Source organism: Nerophis ophidion, linkage group LG01, assembly GCF_033978795.1.
Source record: "Nerophis ophidion isolate RoL-2023_Sa linkage group LG01, RoL_Noph_v1.0, whole genome shotgun sequence".
NCBI classification, from domain to species: domain Eukaryota; kingdom Metazoa; phylum Chordata; class Actinopteri; order Syngnathiformes; family Syngnathidae; genus Nerophis; species Nerophis ophidion.
In genome coordinates this window covers 74,067,308-74,086,535 of record NC_084611.1, presented here as the reverse complement: position 1 = coordinate 74,086,535, position 19,228 = coordinate 74,067,308, and the positions used below count along the sequence as shown (strand labels likewise).

The 19,228-nt window shown below is 41.2% G+C and overlaps 1 protein-coding gene across 2 annotated transcripts in view; it reads left to right on the top strand.

Annotated features, from left to right (window-relative positions):
- usp43a (ubiquitin specific peptidase 43a) overlaps positions 1–19,228 on the top strand; it is a 302,210-nt gene that overhangs the window by 37,601 nt on the left and 245,381 nt on the right. For both annotated transcript variants that reach the window (XM_061911002.1, XM_061911012.1), the window contains exon 2: positions 17,175–17,336. In XM_061911002.1, the coding sequence (XP_061766986.1) occupies positions 17,175–17,336 (162 nt within the window). The remainder of the gene's footprint in view (positions 1–17,174; positions 17,337–19,228) is intronic.

Below are 19,228 nucleotides of genomic sequence, written 5' to 3'. Positions count from 1 at the left end.
TAATGCACCTCACATTCTTGTCTGTGCTATTCATTCGCTGTGTTTTGAGTGACTTTGTCAATTTGAGCAGGAGGAGGAAGACATTCAGTGCGGACTTAACATGCTGTCCGTTACTCATTAAATTGCCAGGTGCCGTGAGAGGGTTAGAGGGTCACAGCAGAAGATATCCGCGGTAGTAGAGCACACCTTGAAAATGAGACACTGTATCAAAACTGATAAGGTTAACATTATGAGCTAAAAGGAAATGGAAAATGTTCTCTTCCATAGACACCAGGGAGTGTTTCCCTATGTTATTTCAGCATTTATTTAAGCATCTTGAATCATCAGGAGAAGAGGACACAAAATAGAATACGAGTGGCTTACATTCTTTTTTTTTTTTCTCGTTTTGATCGCTGGGTCTGCTCTCTGTTTTTCCGCCAGTTCTCACTCAGTCTTTCTCACCACGAAGGTGCTCCTAATTTTGAAGATCGCATTTGGTTCGAGTATTCTTAATTTTTTCCATTCAAACTCTGACTAAAATCCTTCTTCTTTGAAGTCCGAATCATTGAAACGATCGCTGCAAATTACTCTCCTCCCTAAGACCCTGTCTACATTAAGCCGGATAACTCCTTAAACTTAAGCCTAAGTTTAGCCTAAGCACCGTTTCAGCCACACTCAACCATCGTTTAAGATTTCCCTCCTGGGATATTTCTTTACACAGGTAAGTGCGCCGTCTATTTCTTGAATTTCCGGCTTTTAGGTTTGTATTGACTCATTGATCGTTTACAAACAGAGTTCAGAGAGGAAGTGACATCAGTCAGGCAGCGCCCCACACAGAAAGTGACGTCCGAAAGAACACGCCACAGCCAGCTTCATAGTAAAGTGGGTCGTAACTCGGAGATAACAGACGCTTGTGCAAATCACACATGAATACCTTAAGAGAAAGCGATTGTAGCTATTTCGGATGTAACATATCTCAGACGGCAAAAGAACTTCCGAATGTCCAGGTCAGCTGTGATCCTACTTACCCAAAAACTTTGTCCATTTGTCAAAGGAGAGACAAGGAGAATTCAGGCTTCCGTGGATGTGATTAAACAAACAAAAAAAAAAAAGTTTTGTATTACCTGGCTGTCGAGGGAAGACTACGGAAAACAGCTTTCGCATTCGGACTGGCAAAGCAGACTGTATCATTGTCGCGGACTTAACGTCTAGGTCCAAAGTGTATAAAGTCACCAAAAACGAATGGACAATGAAGGTAAGGCAAAAAAATGAAGCATCTCCTAACCAGATATCTAGATCCCTAGATTGATTGATGTAAAATGTTTTTATCACATTGTTTTCTTTCACATGTCCATTAAAGGCCTACTGAAACCCACTACTACCGACCACGCAGTCTGATAGTTTATATATCAATGATGAAATATTAACATTGCAACACATGCCAATACGGCCTTTTTTGTTTACTAAATTGCAATTTTAAATTTCCCGCGAAGTGTCGTGTTGAAAACGTCGCGGTATGATGACTCGTATGATGACGCGTGCGTTTGACGTCTCGGGTTGTAGTGGACATTATTTTCCTGCCCGATCCAAGCTATAAGTAGTCTGCTTTAATCGCATGATTACACAGTATTCTGGACATCTGTGTTGCTGAATCTTTTACAATTTGTTCAATAAATAATGGAGAAATGAAAGTAGAAAGATGGAGGTGGGAAGCTTTTAGCCTTTAGCCACACAAACACACGTTGTTTCCTTGTTTAAAATTCCCGGAGGTGAAGCTTTACTATGGATCAGAGCGGTCAAGCGAACATGGATCCCGACTACATGTCAACCGGCAGTTTTCGGTGAGAAAATTTTGGTAATAAGTCGGCTCTTACCAGAGATCAGCGGAACTTCTGTCCTGCTGCAGCTGCCGTGACTTCCCCTCAGAGTCTCTGTCGTCAACACACCCGTGGCCACACCCCTCCGACTTTCAGGTACTTTTTAACTCACTAAAACACTAGCAACACAATAGGCAGATAAGGGATTTCCCAGAATTATCCTAGTAAATGTGTCTAAAAACATCTGAATCGCTCCCATTGCAATCGCCATTTTTTAAAATATTGTTATTTTTTTCTATTCCTTCACTCTAAATTTCCTCATCCACGAATCTTTCATCCTCGCTCAAAATAATGAGGAAATTGTCGCTTTCTCGGTCCGAAATGCTCTGGCTGCTGCTGGCTATGATTATAAACAATGTGAGGATGTGAGGAGCCCTACAACCAGTGACGTCACGCGCACATATCGTCTGCTACTTCCGGTAAAAGCAAGGCTTTTTTATTAGCGACCAATAGTTGCGAACTTTATCGTGGATGTTCTCTACTAAATCCTTTCAGCAAAAATATGGCAATATCGCAAAATGATCAAGTATGACACATAGAATGGACCTGCTATCCCCGTTTAAATAACAAAAATCAAATTTCAGTAGGCCTTTAAAGATTGTATTAATTTATGATGGCTCAGGTGTGATTCACTACAACAGTGCCCCACAACACACTGTATTCCAGTTAATTGAAATACCACAACACTGGATATTGTTCAGATAAGTTACATTTCATTTAAAAACTTGCACACAAAGCAACACTGGAGGTGACTATGACGTGCGCCGGCGGACACATTGTGTGTGTGTGGACAAGGATTAGGTTAGATGGAATTTACCCTGGATAACCTTTGCCGGCTTAGTGTAGAAGGGGCCTAAAGGTGAGAACCGTTTCCTGTTCAGAAGTGGTTCCCAGTGTATCAATTACTTGGAATCGCTTGCCAGATTTTCAAACGAATACCTCAACCACTCCTTTAGGCGGGAATGACGTCAGACAGAGAGAAACATGGCGCCCGGCTGGCAGAAACGCTCCAAAGTTTGGCTATATTTTACAAAAAAAGATTGCAATAGCGCTACTTACAACTATTGCAAGGTCGCTGTATCGACAAAAGTAGGAAATACGAGCAATATGCTTAAGATTTTGAAGTCCCAGCATATGTAAATGTAAAGGTATGTTGCATCAGAGCCGCTGTATTCTCATCTCAGCAGCAATCATCCGTTGTAAAGATGACAGGCAGACACTAACTAACACCGACTATCACGTTAGTGCCCTTCGACTACATATGGTCAAAGCTGCTATTAGCTCCATCCATCCATCCATTTTCTACCGCTTATTACCTTTTGGGCTCGCGGGGGGCGCTGGCGCCTATCTCAGCTACAATTGGGCGGAAGGCGGGGTACACCCTGGACAAGTCGCCACCTCATCGCAGGGCCAACACAGATAGACAGACAACATTCACACTCACATTCACACACTAGGGCCAATTTAGTGTTGCCAATCAACCTATCCCCTGGTGCATGTCTTTGGAGGTGGGAGGAAGCCGGAGTACCCGGAGGGAACCCACGCATTCACGGGGAGAACATGCAAACTCCACACAGAAAGATCCCGAGCCTGGGATTGAACCCAGGACTGCAGGACCTTCGTATTGTGAGGCAGACGCACCAACCCCTCTTCCACCGTGCCTTCTCATTTAAATGAGCATGACGACAGGCAGATTCTGACTACAAATGTCACCGGGCAGTGACTAAGTTTATGGTCAAAGGCTTGCACCCATAGATGCTCCTGATTTTCAGTAGGTGAATGATCAATTGTAGTCAGAGAAAAGTTGCATGTTTTCCTCGAATCAGATTTTCACTCAGTCATTGCCATTTATATATTAGGGAGGTGCCAAAGATTCTCAACCTGAAGTACAACCCCCCAAACAGGGACCTTTTAAGTAAATGTAAACGTTACTTCATCCATCCATCTTCTTCCGCTTTTCCGAGGTCGGGTCGCGGGGGCAGCAGCCTAAGCAGGGAAGCCCAGACTTCCCTCTCCCCAGCCACTTCGTCCAGCTCTTCCCGTGGGATCCCGAGGCGTTCCCAGGCCAGCCGGGAGACATAGTCTTCCCAACGTGTCCTGGGTCTTCCCTGTGGCCTCCTACCGGTTGGATGTGCCCTAAAGACCTTCCTAGGAAGTCGGTCGGATGGCATCCTGAGCAGATGCCCGAACCACCTCATTTGGCTCCTCTCAATGTGGAGGAGCAGCGGCTTTACTTTGAGCTCCTCCCGGATGGCAGAGCTTCTCACCCTATCTCTAAGGGAGAGCCCCGCCACACGGCGGAGGAAACTCATTTCGGCCGCTTGTACCCGTGATCTTGTCCTTTCGGTCATGACCCAAAGCTCATGACCATAGGTGAGGATGGGAACGTAGATCGACCGGTAAATTGAGAGCTTTGCCTTCTGGCTCAGCTCCTTCTTCACCACAACGGACCGGTACAACGACCGCATTACTGAAAATGCCGCACCGATCCGCCTGTCGATCTCACGATCCACTCTTCCCTCACTCATGAACAGGACTATTAGGTACTTGAACTCCTCCACTTGGGGCAGGGTCTCCTCCCCAACCCGGAGAGGGCACTCCCCCCTTTTCCGGGCGAGAACCATGGACTCGGACTTGGAGGTGCTGATTCTCATTCCGGTCGCTTCACACTCGGCTGCGAACCGAACTCTGCTTCTTATCACATTTATAGTCACCTGGTCAGGTAAACGGGTATTTACATAAATATTTGTCTTTGAATATACAGTATGTATGGCTTTTTTTGCCTTTTAAAAAATGTGTCATGGCCAATTATGCACATTACATGATAACATGATACCACCGAATCCTCAGAAATGTTCTTCCTTAGCCGTCTTCTTTATTTTTAAGTCCTTGTCACGCTTTTTTGCTGCCTTGAAAAAGTTCTGCAATCGAGCCTACACCCAATCAAAAAGAGAAAATGATATCCATTGCATCGTCAATTGCTTCAATTTAACATGAATGGCTTTTGAAGACGACACACACTCCTGACTTTACTATGTGTGGCTATTTTTAGCTTTTGCAGAGAAAAATGTCATGATAAGATAAGAGGAAGTGAGTGGGCTGAATACGTTTTAAAGATGGAGGTCCTGGACAAGGACGCGTTTTTGACTGAAGGATGACTCTTGTAGGCTCAAAGCAATGCATCAGTTTATCATTACAAAACTGAGGGTTTGATAATAGTTTAGTACTGTATGAGGGTGACAAAATGGTGGCTGGAAGTGGCATCGCCGTTCTGTTTTGACACACCTCTTAAAAGGGAGATGCTGTGTGAAAGAATTGTGACAAGATGCGCTGACAATTTTCTTGCTTTTCACCGAACAATCCATGCTGCACCGTGATTAGGCGAGGGCTCACTATTGTAGTTTTTGATGAATGTTTGGTCCTAATTCTGTGTATTGTTTTAAGATTACTGTAGACCAGGGGTCACCAACGCGGTGCCCGCGGGCACCAGGTCGCCCTTCAGGATCAGATGAGTCGCCCGCTGGCCTGTTCCAAAAATAGCTCAAATAGCAGCACTTACCAGTGAGCTGCCTCTATTTTTTGAATTGTATTTATTTATTAGCAAGCTGGTCTCGCTTTGCTCGACATTTTTAATTCTAAGAGAGACAAAACTCAATTAGAATTTGAAAATACAAGAAAAATATTTTAAAGACTTGGTCTTCACTTGTTTAAATAAATTAATTTATTTTTTTACTTTGCTTCTTATAACTTTCAGAAAGGTAATTTTAGAGAAAGAATACAACCTTGAAAATGATTTTAGGATTTTTAAACACATATACCTTTTTACATTTTCAAATCCTTTCTCTTCTTTTCTGACAATTTAAATCAATGTTCGAGTATTTTTTTTAATTGTAAAGAATAATAAATACATTTTGATTCAATTCTTCATTTTAGCTTCTGTTTTTTCGACGAAGAATATTTATGGAATATTTCTTCAAACTCATTATGATTAAAATTAAAAAAAGATATTCTGGCAAATCTAGAAAATCTTTAGAAGCAAATTTAAATCTCATTTCAAAGTATTTTGAATTTATTTTAAATTTTTTCTTCTGGAAAATCTAGAAGAAATAATGATTTGTCTTTGTTAGAAATATAGCTTGGTCCAATTTGTTATATATTCTAACAAAGTGCAGATTGGATTTCAACCTATTTAAAACATGTCATCAAAATTCTAAAATTAATCTTAATCAGGAAAAATTACTAATGATGTTCCATAAATTGTTTTTTTGTTTTTTTTCAAAAAGATCCGAATTAGCTAGTTTTTCTCTTCATTTTTTTAGGTTGAATTTTGAATTTTAAAGAGTCGAAATTGAAGATAAACTATGTTTCAAAATTAAATTTTCATTTTTTTCCTGTTTTCTCCTCTTTTAAATCGTTCAAGTAAGTGTTTTTTTCATCATTTATTCTCTACAAAAAACCTTCCGTAAAAGGAAAACAATTGTACGACGGAATGACAGACAGAAATACCCATTTTTTTAAATATATATATAGATTTATTTATTAAAGGTAAATTGAGCAAATTGGCTATTTCTGGCAATTTATTTAAGTGTGTATCAAACTGGTAGCCCTTTGCATTAAGTACCCAAGAAGTATCTCTTAGTTTCAAAAAGGTTGGTGACCCCTGCTGTAGACTATGTGTCAAAGTCAAGGCCCAGGGGCCATATCTGACCCGCCACATTTTTTAAATGGCCCTGGAATGCATGAAGATATTACGCATCAATAAATCACGTCATCTATCTTACTGGACATAGTCATTCTTTCAATTTTGACAGAAAAATTACGTGTACACCATTGCAAAACATTTTATATTAACACAGGGATGTCCAAAGGGTGGCCTGTAGCGCAAGTTTAGTTGGCTTGCAGATATATAACCGTACATTTTTTTAAAAAAAGAGCAAAATTGTAACTAATTCTATTGAGTATTTGTTCGGTTTAGAGTAACCTGATAAAATACACTTTACAGTCTTAATGCCTATTTTAGGGAAAATAGTTTAAACATTTTTCTGCTTGCCATAACCTTCATTTTTTTTGTCCACTATACACACATCATCAACACTGAAATTCTACTTTTGACGTGTGCATTAATAATCCGAATCCGAGAATCCCTTCGGGGTGACGGACAGCTGGGCAACGCCTGAAGAGCTGCAGCCTGCAACCGTAGCCCCCACTCCTTCCCCTCTGTTGCAAGTCTCGAGTTGTATGTTGTAATATGTATATGTGTTTTGCTATGGAGTTTTTTTTCCCCACTCGAGATTGGTTCTTCTTAGGAGCCCAGTCTTGATTGTATTTTTTCACTCATTCTCCTCCAGCGTTTACCTTTTTCCCATTTTACGGGGCGCCTTGTGGCGACCCATCAGCGTTCCTGTTCTGTAACCGTGTACACTGTTTGATTGTCTAATCTTGAACGGGTTTGTGCTGAAAACCAAGTTTTGTTGCACTTGTGCAATGACAGACCTACCTACTTACCTAAAAAAATATATATGGATAATGTGTGCGTTATTGCAGCGGCCGTGCAAAACTTTCTTGACATTTTTCAAATTTCGGGCACTCCAGGCCATCTGGATATTGTTAATTGTTTCTTAGTTACAGTCATGACACAATTAATTAAAGCGACAGAATATGAATTGATGATTATTTCAAATTGAATCATTGTTAGCTGGTAAAAAAGCTAACAATTGGATACCAATTATAGAGTGGTGTGCAAACTTATTCCAACAATGGTCATGTACTGAAAAGTTGAAGAATGCGGGGCCCATTTGGATTTTTTTTTCTATTTTGTAAAGAAACAAACAGTATTAGGGTCAGCTCTGTAAATAAAGTGTATTATTATTAGTTAAAATATTAATAAAAATAGTTTAGAAAATAAAGAAAAAAAGATAAAAAATAGTTATTAGTACCAAAATTTCAGTTTTCTCATTACATTGTCTTTTTGCAATTTTTTTATATATACAAACCCCGTTTCCATATGAGTTGGGAAATTGTGTTAGATGTAAATATAAACGGAATACAATGATTTGCAAATCCTTTTCAACCCATATTCAGTTGAATGCACTACAAAGACAAGATATTTGATGTTCAAACTCATAAACTTTTTTTTTTGCAAATAATAATTAGAATTCCATGGCTGCAACACGTGACAAAGTAGTTGGGAAAGGGCATGTTCACCACTGTGTTACATCCCCTTTTCTTTTAACAACACTAAATAACCGTTTGGGAATTGTGGAAACTAATTGTTGAAGCTTTGAAAGTGGAATTCTTTCTCATTCTTGTTTTATGTAGAGCTTTAGTTGTTCAACAGTCCGGGGTCTCCGCTGTCGTATTTTACGCTTCAAAATGCGCCACACATTTTCGATGGGAGACAGGTCTGGACTGCAGGCGGGCCAGGAAAGTAACCGCACTCTTTTACTATGAAACCACGCTGTTGTAACACGTGGCTTGGCATTGTCTTGCTCAAATAAGCAGGAGTGTCCTTGATAACATTGCTTGGATGACAACATATGTTGCTCCAAAACCTGTATGGACCATTCAGCATTAATGTTGCCTTCACAGATATGCCTTGGGCACTAATCCACCCCCATACCATCACAGATGCTGGCTTTTGAACTTTGCGCCTATAACTATCCGGATGGTTATTTTCCTCTTTGTTCCGGAGGACACCACATCCACAGTTTCCAAATATAATTTGAAATGTGGACTCGTCAGACCACAGAACACTTTCACTTTGCATCAGTCCATCTTAGATGAGCTCGGGCCCAGCGAAGCCAGCGGCGATCCTTGCTGTTGTTGATAAATGGGTTTTGCTTTGCAAAGCACAGTTTTAACTTGCACTTACAGATGTAGCGACCAACTGTAGTTACTGACAGTGGTTTTATGAAGTGTTCCTGAGCCCATGTGGTGATATGCTTTACACACTGATGTCGTTTTTTGATGCAGTACCGCTTGATGAATCAAAGGTTCATAATATCATCGCTTATGTGCAGTGATTTCTCCAGCTTCTCTGAACCTTTTGATAATTTTACGGACCGTAGATGGTAAAATCCCTAAATTCCTTGCAATAGCTCGTTGAGAAATGTTGTTTTAAAACTGTTTGACAATTTGCTTACAAATTGGTGACCTTCGCCCCATCCTTGTTTGTGAATTGCTTAACATTTCATGGAAGCTGCTTTTATACCCAATCATGGCACCCACCTGTTCCCAATTAGCCTGCACACCTGTGGGATGTTCCAAATGAGTGTTTGATGAGCATTTCTCAACTTAATCTGTATTTATTGCCACCTTTCCCAACTTCATTGTCACGTGTTGCTGGCATTAAACTCTAAAGTTAATAATTATTTGCTAAAAAAAAAATGTTTTATCAGTTTGAACATCAAATATGTTGTATTTGTAGCATATTCAACTGAATATGGGTTGAAAATGATTTGCATATCATTGTATTCCGTTTATATTTACATCTAACACAATTTCCCAACTCATATGGAAACGGGGTTTGTACATTTTTTACCCCTGTAATGATTAATTATAATACACTTGGTCACTTAAGACACAAATTTGATACCAAGTCTTGTCTTTGAATTCATATAATGTCTGTTTTTACAATTTTTTTTTTTTGCAAAATAAAAAACCAAGACTATGGACACTATGTCTGCCAACTGGCCTGGGAGCGCTTCGGGATCCCCCGGCAGGAGCTGGACCAAGCGGCCGGGGAGAGGAAAGTCTGGTCTTTTCTGCCCAGGCTGCTGCCCCCGCGACCAGACCTTGGTTAAGCGGAAGAAAATTAATGGATGGATGGATGGATAATAAAAAAATATCAAAATGGGCCCTACATACTTTGACATTTTAGTATGCACGCCTTATTAGAAAAAAGTGGGACACCATTTATTATAACCATATAATCAAAAAAATATATTGTTTGAATACAAGGCTTGTCCCCCTGGCTTATGAATTTGAAAGCAAGTACGTTATTCATGACTTTGTAATATTCAAATCAATTGTGTAAAACCATAATAAGGCGATTATACATTATAATTTGTGTACAGTTCTTTGACTGTATAAGAATTATACATATTGCAGTCATATGTAAAGCAATGTGGCTCTCCGTGAAAACGAGTTTGACTCCCCTGCAGTGTAGCTGAATGGATGTCATTAGGGAGAATAGAGGGTAGTAATGACATGAAGGTGAAGAAAAGGTTTCCTTAAACAAACTCAGGAGTTTGTTTAATCAGGAGTGTCTTACAGCTGGAAGGTTATGTCTCGAGATGTGAGGGCCAATAATAATTGTTGCTTGTGTTTAGGTATCTGACAAAGAGCAACAGGAGATAAAGCTGGCTCTTCTGTTTTGGCTCTGATGCATTTTTCTACAGTATGTTTATGCTGGTGACATACGGCCTTTTAATAATATCTCAATATTTTTACGCCACGTCACGATACACGATATATATCTCGATATTTTGCCTTAGCCTTGAATTACATCTTAATTTATATAATCACAGCAGTATGATGATTCTATGTGTCTACATTAGAATATTCTAGTTCACATTGTATTAACATATGCTCATTTTAAACTTTCAGTCAGAGAGGGAAACCACAACTAAGTAAATTTACCAAAACTGTATTTATTAAACAGTTATTAAGCAGTGGCACAAACATTCATGTCATTTCCAAAACAGAAAGTGAAAGATTGTCAGAGACATTATAAAACAAGCTATTAGTGCACTTTTGTGCATGATGTAGCTAAGGTGACACATCAAAACAACACTAAATTAAAGTGCACTTTTTGTACAGAACACCACTACAATAGTTTAAAACAAACAAAGTGCACTTTTGTGCATGATGTCACACAAGATATTTCAGTAAGTGTCAAATAAAAATGAACTGCATAATAGGAAATCAAAAGTGTATGTCCTTCGCTATGTGGTAGGTTCCTGCGGATGTTATCTCTTTCTGTTGTTGACAATTTTTTTCATACGGTGTTGATCTGGAAATGGTTGCTTGATTATTTTGCGGAGTTCCATCCATCCCTCCATCCATCCATCCATCCATCCATCCATCCATCCATCCATCCAATCACTCTGCATTCTCTAGTACGTGACTTTTCAAATGATGCTACAGATTAACAGTGCTGCTACTTTTTGTAGCAACGCTTTTTCCGCATACTTCTGTACCATCTACCCGCTTGAAGCCATACACCGCCAGACGATGGACTCCCTGCGGTTTTTCTTGGGAAATAATTACTCCTTCATTTGTTACCAGATTTGCACCTTCTTTCCCCCGTGTCACCACTAGCATCACAGCTAAAGTTACCATGCCACTACGTGTCTGCTCGGCAAGAGCGTCTGACGTTGCCCGCGTCACAGTATGTGACGTATGTAAGAAGGTGCACTTGTTTTATGTCTCTGTGAGGAGAGACTACAAAGAGCGAGAAGAGACTGTCGTGTAATGCCCGCAGCTAAAAGCAACTGCGTGAGAACGTATACTCGAATATCACGATATAGTCATTTTCTATATCGTACAGAGACAAACCCGCGACATATCGATTATATTTGATATATCGCCCAGCTCTAATACCAACATACTGAATGTAACCAAGCAAACAGCACTTTTATTTTTGATGTTTTTACATTACAAATGCTTACCTGTTGGAATGTGACCTTACGCATATGTTTTGTATTGCTCTGCTCTGCAAGCGTGAACTCTAAGCCAGTGTTCCGTAACCATTTTTGGCCCGCCAGCGCACCCTAGAAGGCCACCAAAAAAATAAATGATGAGCTGTGTAAAACCTGTTTGTGGGCCTGTTCCGGCTTGCGCACCGTATGTTTGACACCCCTGGTATAGTGCGTGGTATTTGGATCTTAGTAAATCCGGCCCTTAGTGACTAGAACTGGGGTCTACAATAGCGGACTAGCGCAAAGCTCTTCAGGTAAAGCTGACGAGTAACTAGTGACAGATATGCCCTCAGTTACTCAATTCAATCAATCAATCAATGTTTACTTATATAGCCCTAAATTACTAGTGTCTCAAAGGGCTGCACAAACCACAACACAAACCACTACGACATCCTCGGTAGGCCCACATAAGGGCAAGGAAAAACTCACACCCAGTGGGACGTCGGTGACAATGATGACTATGAGAACCTTGGAGAGGACGAAAGCAATGGATGTCGAGCGGGTCTAACATGATACTGTGAAAGTTCAATGAAAAGAGACGACTTTTACCCGTAAGTGGTGCTGGACTAAAATGTCCCCTCCAACCAGTAACACACGTCATCATACGCGTCATCATTCCGTGACGTTTTCAACAAGAAACTCAGCGGGAAATTTAAAATTATAATTTAGTAAACTAAAAAGGCCGTGTTGGCATGTGTTGCAATGTTAATATTTCATCATTGATATATAAACTATCAGACTGCGTGGTCTGTAGTAGTGGGTTTCTGTAGGTCTTTAAATTGGAGTCCTTAATCTTGTTACATGCATATATAATGACAATAAAGTCCATTCTATTGTGAAGTGAATTATATTTATATAGCACTTTTCTCTAGTGACTCAAAGCGCTTTACATAGTGAAACCCAATTTCTAAGTTACATTTAAACCAGTGTGGGTGGCACTGGGAGCAGGTGGGTAAAGTGTCTTGCCCAAAGACACAACAGCAGTGACTAGGATGGTGGAAGCGGGAATCGAACCTGCAACCCTCAAGTTGCTGGCACGGCCACTCAACCAACCGAGCTATGCCGCCCTATTCTATTACTAAAGTAATCGATAGCTGCAGCCCTCAAGCCACTAACCAAATATGTGTATGCATTATTTTCTGAAGCAAATTAAACTGAGAACAGGACTTTGAACATACAAATCATCCAACATTGCTGGTACTTTGGAAAGAATGCTGAGGGGATTGAACAAAAACAAAGCGACCTGTGCATTAATAGGTGCCCTTATTCTGTGTGTTTCCCTCAGGTTTGCATTAATTTGATGAAAGACCATCTGTTTAGTTGCTTTTCAATACGGAAAATACCACTCCCAACGTTCTATCACAGGCACAGCAGATGGTCTCACTTTGCCAGGCAGCAGCTGCAACGCAATGCGAGCACTACACACTCTTTAGATGCTCAAGTTTGTCCGAGGAACCAACCATTTTAATTGCTACCGGGTGCCACTTAATGCAAGTGCAGCTTTGTAACTGTTAGAGAGCCGTGTGTTGATGTAACAGGTTCTTGCAGTGGCTACACTCCACCGGCCATATCAATCGCTTGAGGATAGACGAGAAAAAGCGACGGAATGTTCCGCAGAGGTAGCGGTATCACATAATGGTCACGGGATTACAGTACAGTCGCAGACTTGACACCGCCACTTTTGTGTGACATGACATGCCTCTGATTACGGTATCACAAATCACAGGCTGGTGTGGTATTAGAGTCGTATAAGACGCTGACATGCCGCCCCAATAAGGGCCGGATGCTAATTGATAGTAGGCAGTACATGTAGAGTGGCTGCTATTCCCGATGTTTGGATTAAGCTTTTATTTTTATTTTTGTTTAGTTTGAGTTTATTTGGAACATGCATGCATACAACATGATACATAACAATTTCCAGTTTCTCTATTCGGGAGAACTGGAGACAGCAAACTGACTGGCGGTCGAGGCAGGTATAAATAGTAGCCTGATTGGCAATTGCCACCAGGTATGCAAGACTGCCAAACAGGTACAGGCGAGGAAAACCAAAACATAACCAAACTCTCAGTGACAAGCCTGACGGATAGAAAAATAGTTCCTCAGTGTTCGCTCTTACAATAACAATGTCACTACATCTTGTCTATTAGACAGTATACGAAACTTAAATGAAGTATTTTTTGATGGTTTTTGGATGCATTTTAAAATTATTTAGAGGTATAATTTATTAATCCCATTAGCTGCATTGCTAGCTACCTAGAATGAACCGATTTTAAGTTAGAAAGTGAAAAACAACAACCTTTTGTCTCCTTTTCTCATGATTGTGAACGATAGGCAACATTCCAAAACAAGTGCATTTCCCCTTTAATACTATTCAGAACGTCGAAGAGAATATATATATATATATATATATATATATATCTTTGACCACGTGGTAATTTGTTTCCAGGAGTCCTTTAAAACAGATCCTTTGCTGTAATAGTTGTAAGGAGCAAACTGCTTAGCCAGCGTGATACAACTTATAAGTTCTTCTGTAGGGATGAAATGGGCAATTATGCCAAACATCAAAATCACGCCTAGGGTGAGAAGCTCTGCCATCCGGGAGGAACTCAAAGTAAAGCCGCTGCTCCTTCACATCGAGAGGAGCCAGATGAGGTGGTTCGGGCATCTGGTCAGGATGTCACCCGAACGCCTCCCTAGGGAGGTGTTTAGGGCACGTCCAACCGGTAGCAGGCCACGGGGAAGACCCAGGACACGTTTGGAAGACTATGTCTCCCGGATGGCCTGGGAACGCCTCGGGATCCCCCGGGAAGAGCTAGACAAAGTGGCTGGGGAAAGGGAAGTCTGGGTTTCCCTGCTTAGGCTGTTGCCCCCGCGACCCGACCTCGGATAAGCGGAAGAAGATGGATGGATGGATGGATGGATCAAAATCACGAATAATTGAGTCTTCCATGTCAATTTCGGTTGATGCACGATTGTCCACAGTCTCAACGACTAACCAACTCTACTTTTTTGTCCACGACAAAGTGTGTCCTAATAACTGATACAACAATCCTTTTAGAATAGAATGATTTTGTTTTCATTGTACATGAGAGCATGACGGAAATACAGGTGTTTACCTTGTTGAGGTGTCGAAAAAAGGGGAACATCAATACCGCCATATTTGATGTGTTGAAGTGTATTGGTTCAGTGCTGTCAGGCTTGCCACTGACAGTTTGTTTGTGTTTTAGTTTTTCCTCTGTGTGTGTTTAGTATTTCCTGTCTTTAGTTCCTGTCAGCGTTCTTATTTTGTCTGTTTCCTGTTTTTTTCCCTCAGCTGCGGCTGATTAGCACCTGGCCACACCTGGTGTCAATCAGCCCACTCATATTTCTACCTGCTTTTGTCCTCCAGTCAGTGCTGGATTATTGTTGTGTCGATGTCGCTCTTGTCGCTCCTGTCGTGTCGTGCCGTGTCTTGTATTTGCTATATCCGTTAGATGTTTGTAGCTTACTGTTTTTTGTTCCCTGCTTCCAGTTTGTTTTGTACTACACGTTACGACTTCTGTTTTCCTGCTCGCTGACCGCCAGCTTCCACGCTAGACCCTTTTTGTTTTTGCCAACTTCCATGTTAAGCTCTTTTTATTTTCTAGCTCCCAGGCTAGCTCCTTAGTTTGTTATCCGCCACGTGAGCGCTTTGTGTTAGTACCCTTTTGTTTGTTCTAGTTCTATTATTTTTTTAAATCATGTTTTCTCACTCCATGCCTGCCTCCATCTCTGCATCTTGGGGTTCGTCAACAACTAACTCTGACAGGTGCTAATTCAAAACTGTTTGTAGACCACACACCTGGCAGTTGTAAGATACAGTACTGTAGTTAATTATTTGATCGTTGCCACGATAGCAGTGGTTATTAACCTTTTTTTTTTCACCAAGTACCACCAAAGAAAACATTTGGCTCTCCAAGTACCACCATAATGACCAACATTAAAATGCAGTAGCAAAGTAGGCCTGAGTATTCATTAAAAACAAAACAGAGGTTTTATTAAACAAGGATGTTCAATAGTGTTGGCCACTCAGGTGCCCCTTGGCAAAGGCCCAGTACCTGACTTCCCCCTAGCCAGGGATACGGTGAAGACCTCAATGGCGGAAGACAGTAGATGTAAGAACTACCACATTGGCTGCGATGGCGGAAGAAGGCACCCCCACAACCATGTGGGCCCAGTTATGGGGAAATAACGACCCAAAACCTCAACGGTGGAACAGGCGGAGGATGATTGCTTACCCTATGGAGCGTCACAACGGCTCGGATGGCAGGAGAAGGCTGCAGCAGAAAAGGGTCCCCAGTCGTCTTGGACTCCATGCCACTGGACCCTGACCCGCATCTGCCAGGTATCATATGGTGACTGTCTGTGCACCAGTCTCCCCACGTTAAACAAAGTCACGCACAGGCATCCTCCATAAAGGGATACACCCCTACCAGGAGGATCGTCATACTCGCTTCGAGTGACCGCCGATGATGACACACAGTTTGAACAGTAACACCTTGTTTGAATATTTAATTCAGTGATTCTTTGGCGTACCACTAAAAACCCACTTGGGGTTTAATTTGTGGCAACATACAGTACAATAGACAATTGGATTATGATGACATTCCCTAGTAGCTTTAACCAGTTCCTTCAGAGTCTTTGGCAGGGCTCTCAAACTTAATTTACCTGTGGGCCACTGGATGCAGAAACTGGGTGAGGCTGGGCCGCAAGAAAATATTTCTTTAAAAAATCCATCACGCACTTTTTAATGAATTCACCTTCTATGAATGGCTTTCCCGCCCTAGCAACATGCTTGCCAACTCTCGCGATCTTTCCGGTAAACACCTGAATATCAGTGCCCCTCCTGACAATCTCCCGGGGCAATCATTCTCCCGGCTTTAGCTCGGACAACAACATTAAGGGCGTGCTGTGATGGCACTGCCTTTAGCGTCGTCTACAAACTGCCGTCTCGTCCACTTTTCCACTATACAAACAATAGGGGGGCGGTGGTGTATATTGTAGCCCGGAAGAGTTAGGGCTGCATGGGATTCTGGGTATTTGTTGTGTTGTGTTTATGTTGTGTTACGGTGCGGATGTTCTCCCAAAATGTGTTTGTCATTCTTGTTTGGTGTGGGTTCACAGTGTGGTGCATATTTGTAACAGTGTTAAAGTTGTTTATACGGCCACCCTCAGTGTGACCTGTGTGGCTGTTGATCAAATATGTCTTGCAGTTGCTTACTGCGTCTACAGAAGCCACATACAACAGGTGGCTGGGCTGGCACGATTTTTGTACAGGATGTAGAGGACGCTAAAGGCAGCGCCTCCACGATACCTCCTTAATATTGTTGTTGTGGGTGTAGTCCGGGAGAATGATTACCCCTGGAGGGGCACTGAAAATTGGGAGTTTCCAGGAAAAATCGAGGTTATACAAGTATGACGCTGTAAAGCGGCATTCATATAAAACTCGCGGGCCGCACCAACAGTAAATTTTCATATTAAGGTGCGGGCCGCAAAATAATGTCTGTTTGAGACCCCTGGTCTACGGTATGCGATGTAGGTCCCGGTGACACCTGATATCACCCAAATCAACCAGCTCATTATGCTGTCTTTCTTTCAGAGCATCGTGGCCAAATATGGGTCGCAGTTTCGGGGCAACTCTCAGCACGACGCCCTGGAATTTCTCCTCTGGCTGTTGGACAGAGTTCATGAAGATGCCAAAAACCCAAACAACAACAACAGCAGTAGCAGCAGTAGCAACAAGACCAAAGCCAACGTCAAGGTGAGGTCATGTTTGAAACCACACTGATTTTTTCACCACATTGATGACATTTAACATTGCTTTTACTTTTCTTTGTTTTTGGAGTTTCAATTGTGTTACTTTGAACTTTGGAAGAATCGGATTTTATTATGCAATGAGAGGGAGACACCAGAATTTTGTCCAAGACCTTATGATAATTATTGTAAAGGCCAAAAACTATATATAGCTTATGTTTATTGTTTATTTGTATATATGCACATTAGGGTTGTGAGGTATAAAAGTATTAGTATAGTACCGCGATATTCGGTACTATACACCCTCTAAAAAGTACCGATCCCGTCCCCCCGTCGTGTCATTGCTGGTTTACTAACACATTCGGCAGCGCACAATCACAGAGTACTTACAAGCAGACACAGTGTGTAGACAGAAAAGGGAGAACGGACGCATTTTGGCTTAAAAACTAACGGACGTTATAACAATGAAACGCCCTCAGGAATAGGTGCTTTAAGATATGGCTAGCTAGCTAGTGGCTAACGTCAAGCCGCAGTCGGAAGTGTTTTAGCTACTTCTATATCACTTATCCTCGTCTCCATGGCGACAAATAAAGTAAGTTTCTTACAAATATCAACCCTGCAGGACGCTAATCATGTTTCACTATAGCTCACCAGCGCCAAAATCTAAACAAACGCCATTAGTAGATCTACACCCAACATCCAATGTAATGATACCAAGTATGTAGTTGATACTACTACTATGACGTAGATATTTTTTGTCATCACATCTTCTTTCGTTTTTTTTTAATTTGGGTTATGTTTACAAACTCAGGAAATATGTCCTTGGACATATGAGGACTTTGAATATGACCAATATATGATCCTGTAACGACTTGGTATCGGATTGATACCCAAATTTGTGGTATCTTCCAGAATTAATGTAAAGCATCCAAACAACAGAAGAACAATACAAATTATTTTAACAAAGGTGTAGAAAGAACATGTTAAAAGAGATAGTAAGCAGATATTAACAGTAAATGAACAAGTAGATTAATAATTCATTTTCTACCGCTTGTTCTTAATAATTTTGACCAAATAATAGAATGGAAAATGACACAATATGTTCCTGCATATGTCAGCAGACTAAATTAGGAGCCTTTGTTTGTTTACTCACTACTGAAAGACAAGTTGTCTTGTATGTTCACTATTTTATTTAAGCACAAACTTGCAATAAGAAACATATGTTTAATGTACCCTAAGATTTTTTGTTAATATAAAGTCAATAATGCAATTTTTTCTGGTCCTCTTTATTTAGAAAGGTACCGAAAAGTATCGAAATGATTTTGGTCCCGGTACCAAAATATTACACTTATGCACAGGTATGTCACATCAGGTGGTTGACACATGGGCATGGTTGAAGTTATCTAATTGGTGACTTAAGCCAGCTGGCGGAAAGAGAGAAGGAGGTTGAGTGACTTCTGATACAGGGCTGGTCGATATATCGATATACGCTATATATCGCGGGTTTGTCTCTGTGCGATATAGAAACAAACAATCAATCAAGCAATCAATGTTTATTCATATAGCCCTAAATCACAAGTGCCTCAAAGGGCTGCACAAACCACAACGACATCCTCGGTAGGGCCCACATAAGGGCAAGGAAAAACTCACCCCAGTGGGACGTCGACCATGATGACTATGAGAAACCTTGGAGAGGACCACATATGTGGGACCAAAAGCAATGGATGTCGAGCGGATCTAACATGATATTGTGAAAGTCCAGTCCATAGTGGATCTAACGTAACCGTGAGAATCAAGTCCAAAGTGGATCCAATATAGTAGCGAGAGTCCCATCCAAAGTGGAGCCAGCAGGGAACCATCCCAAGCTGAGGTGGATCAGAAGCGCAGAGATGTCCTCAA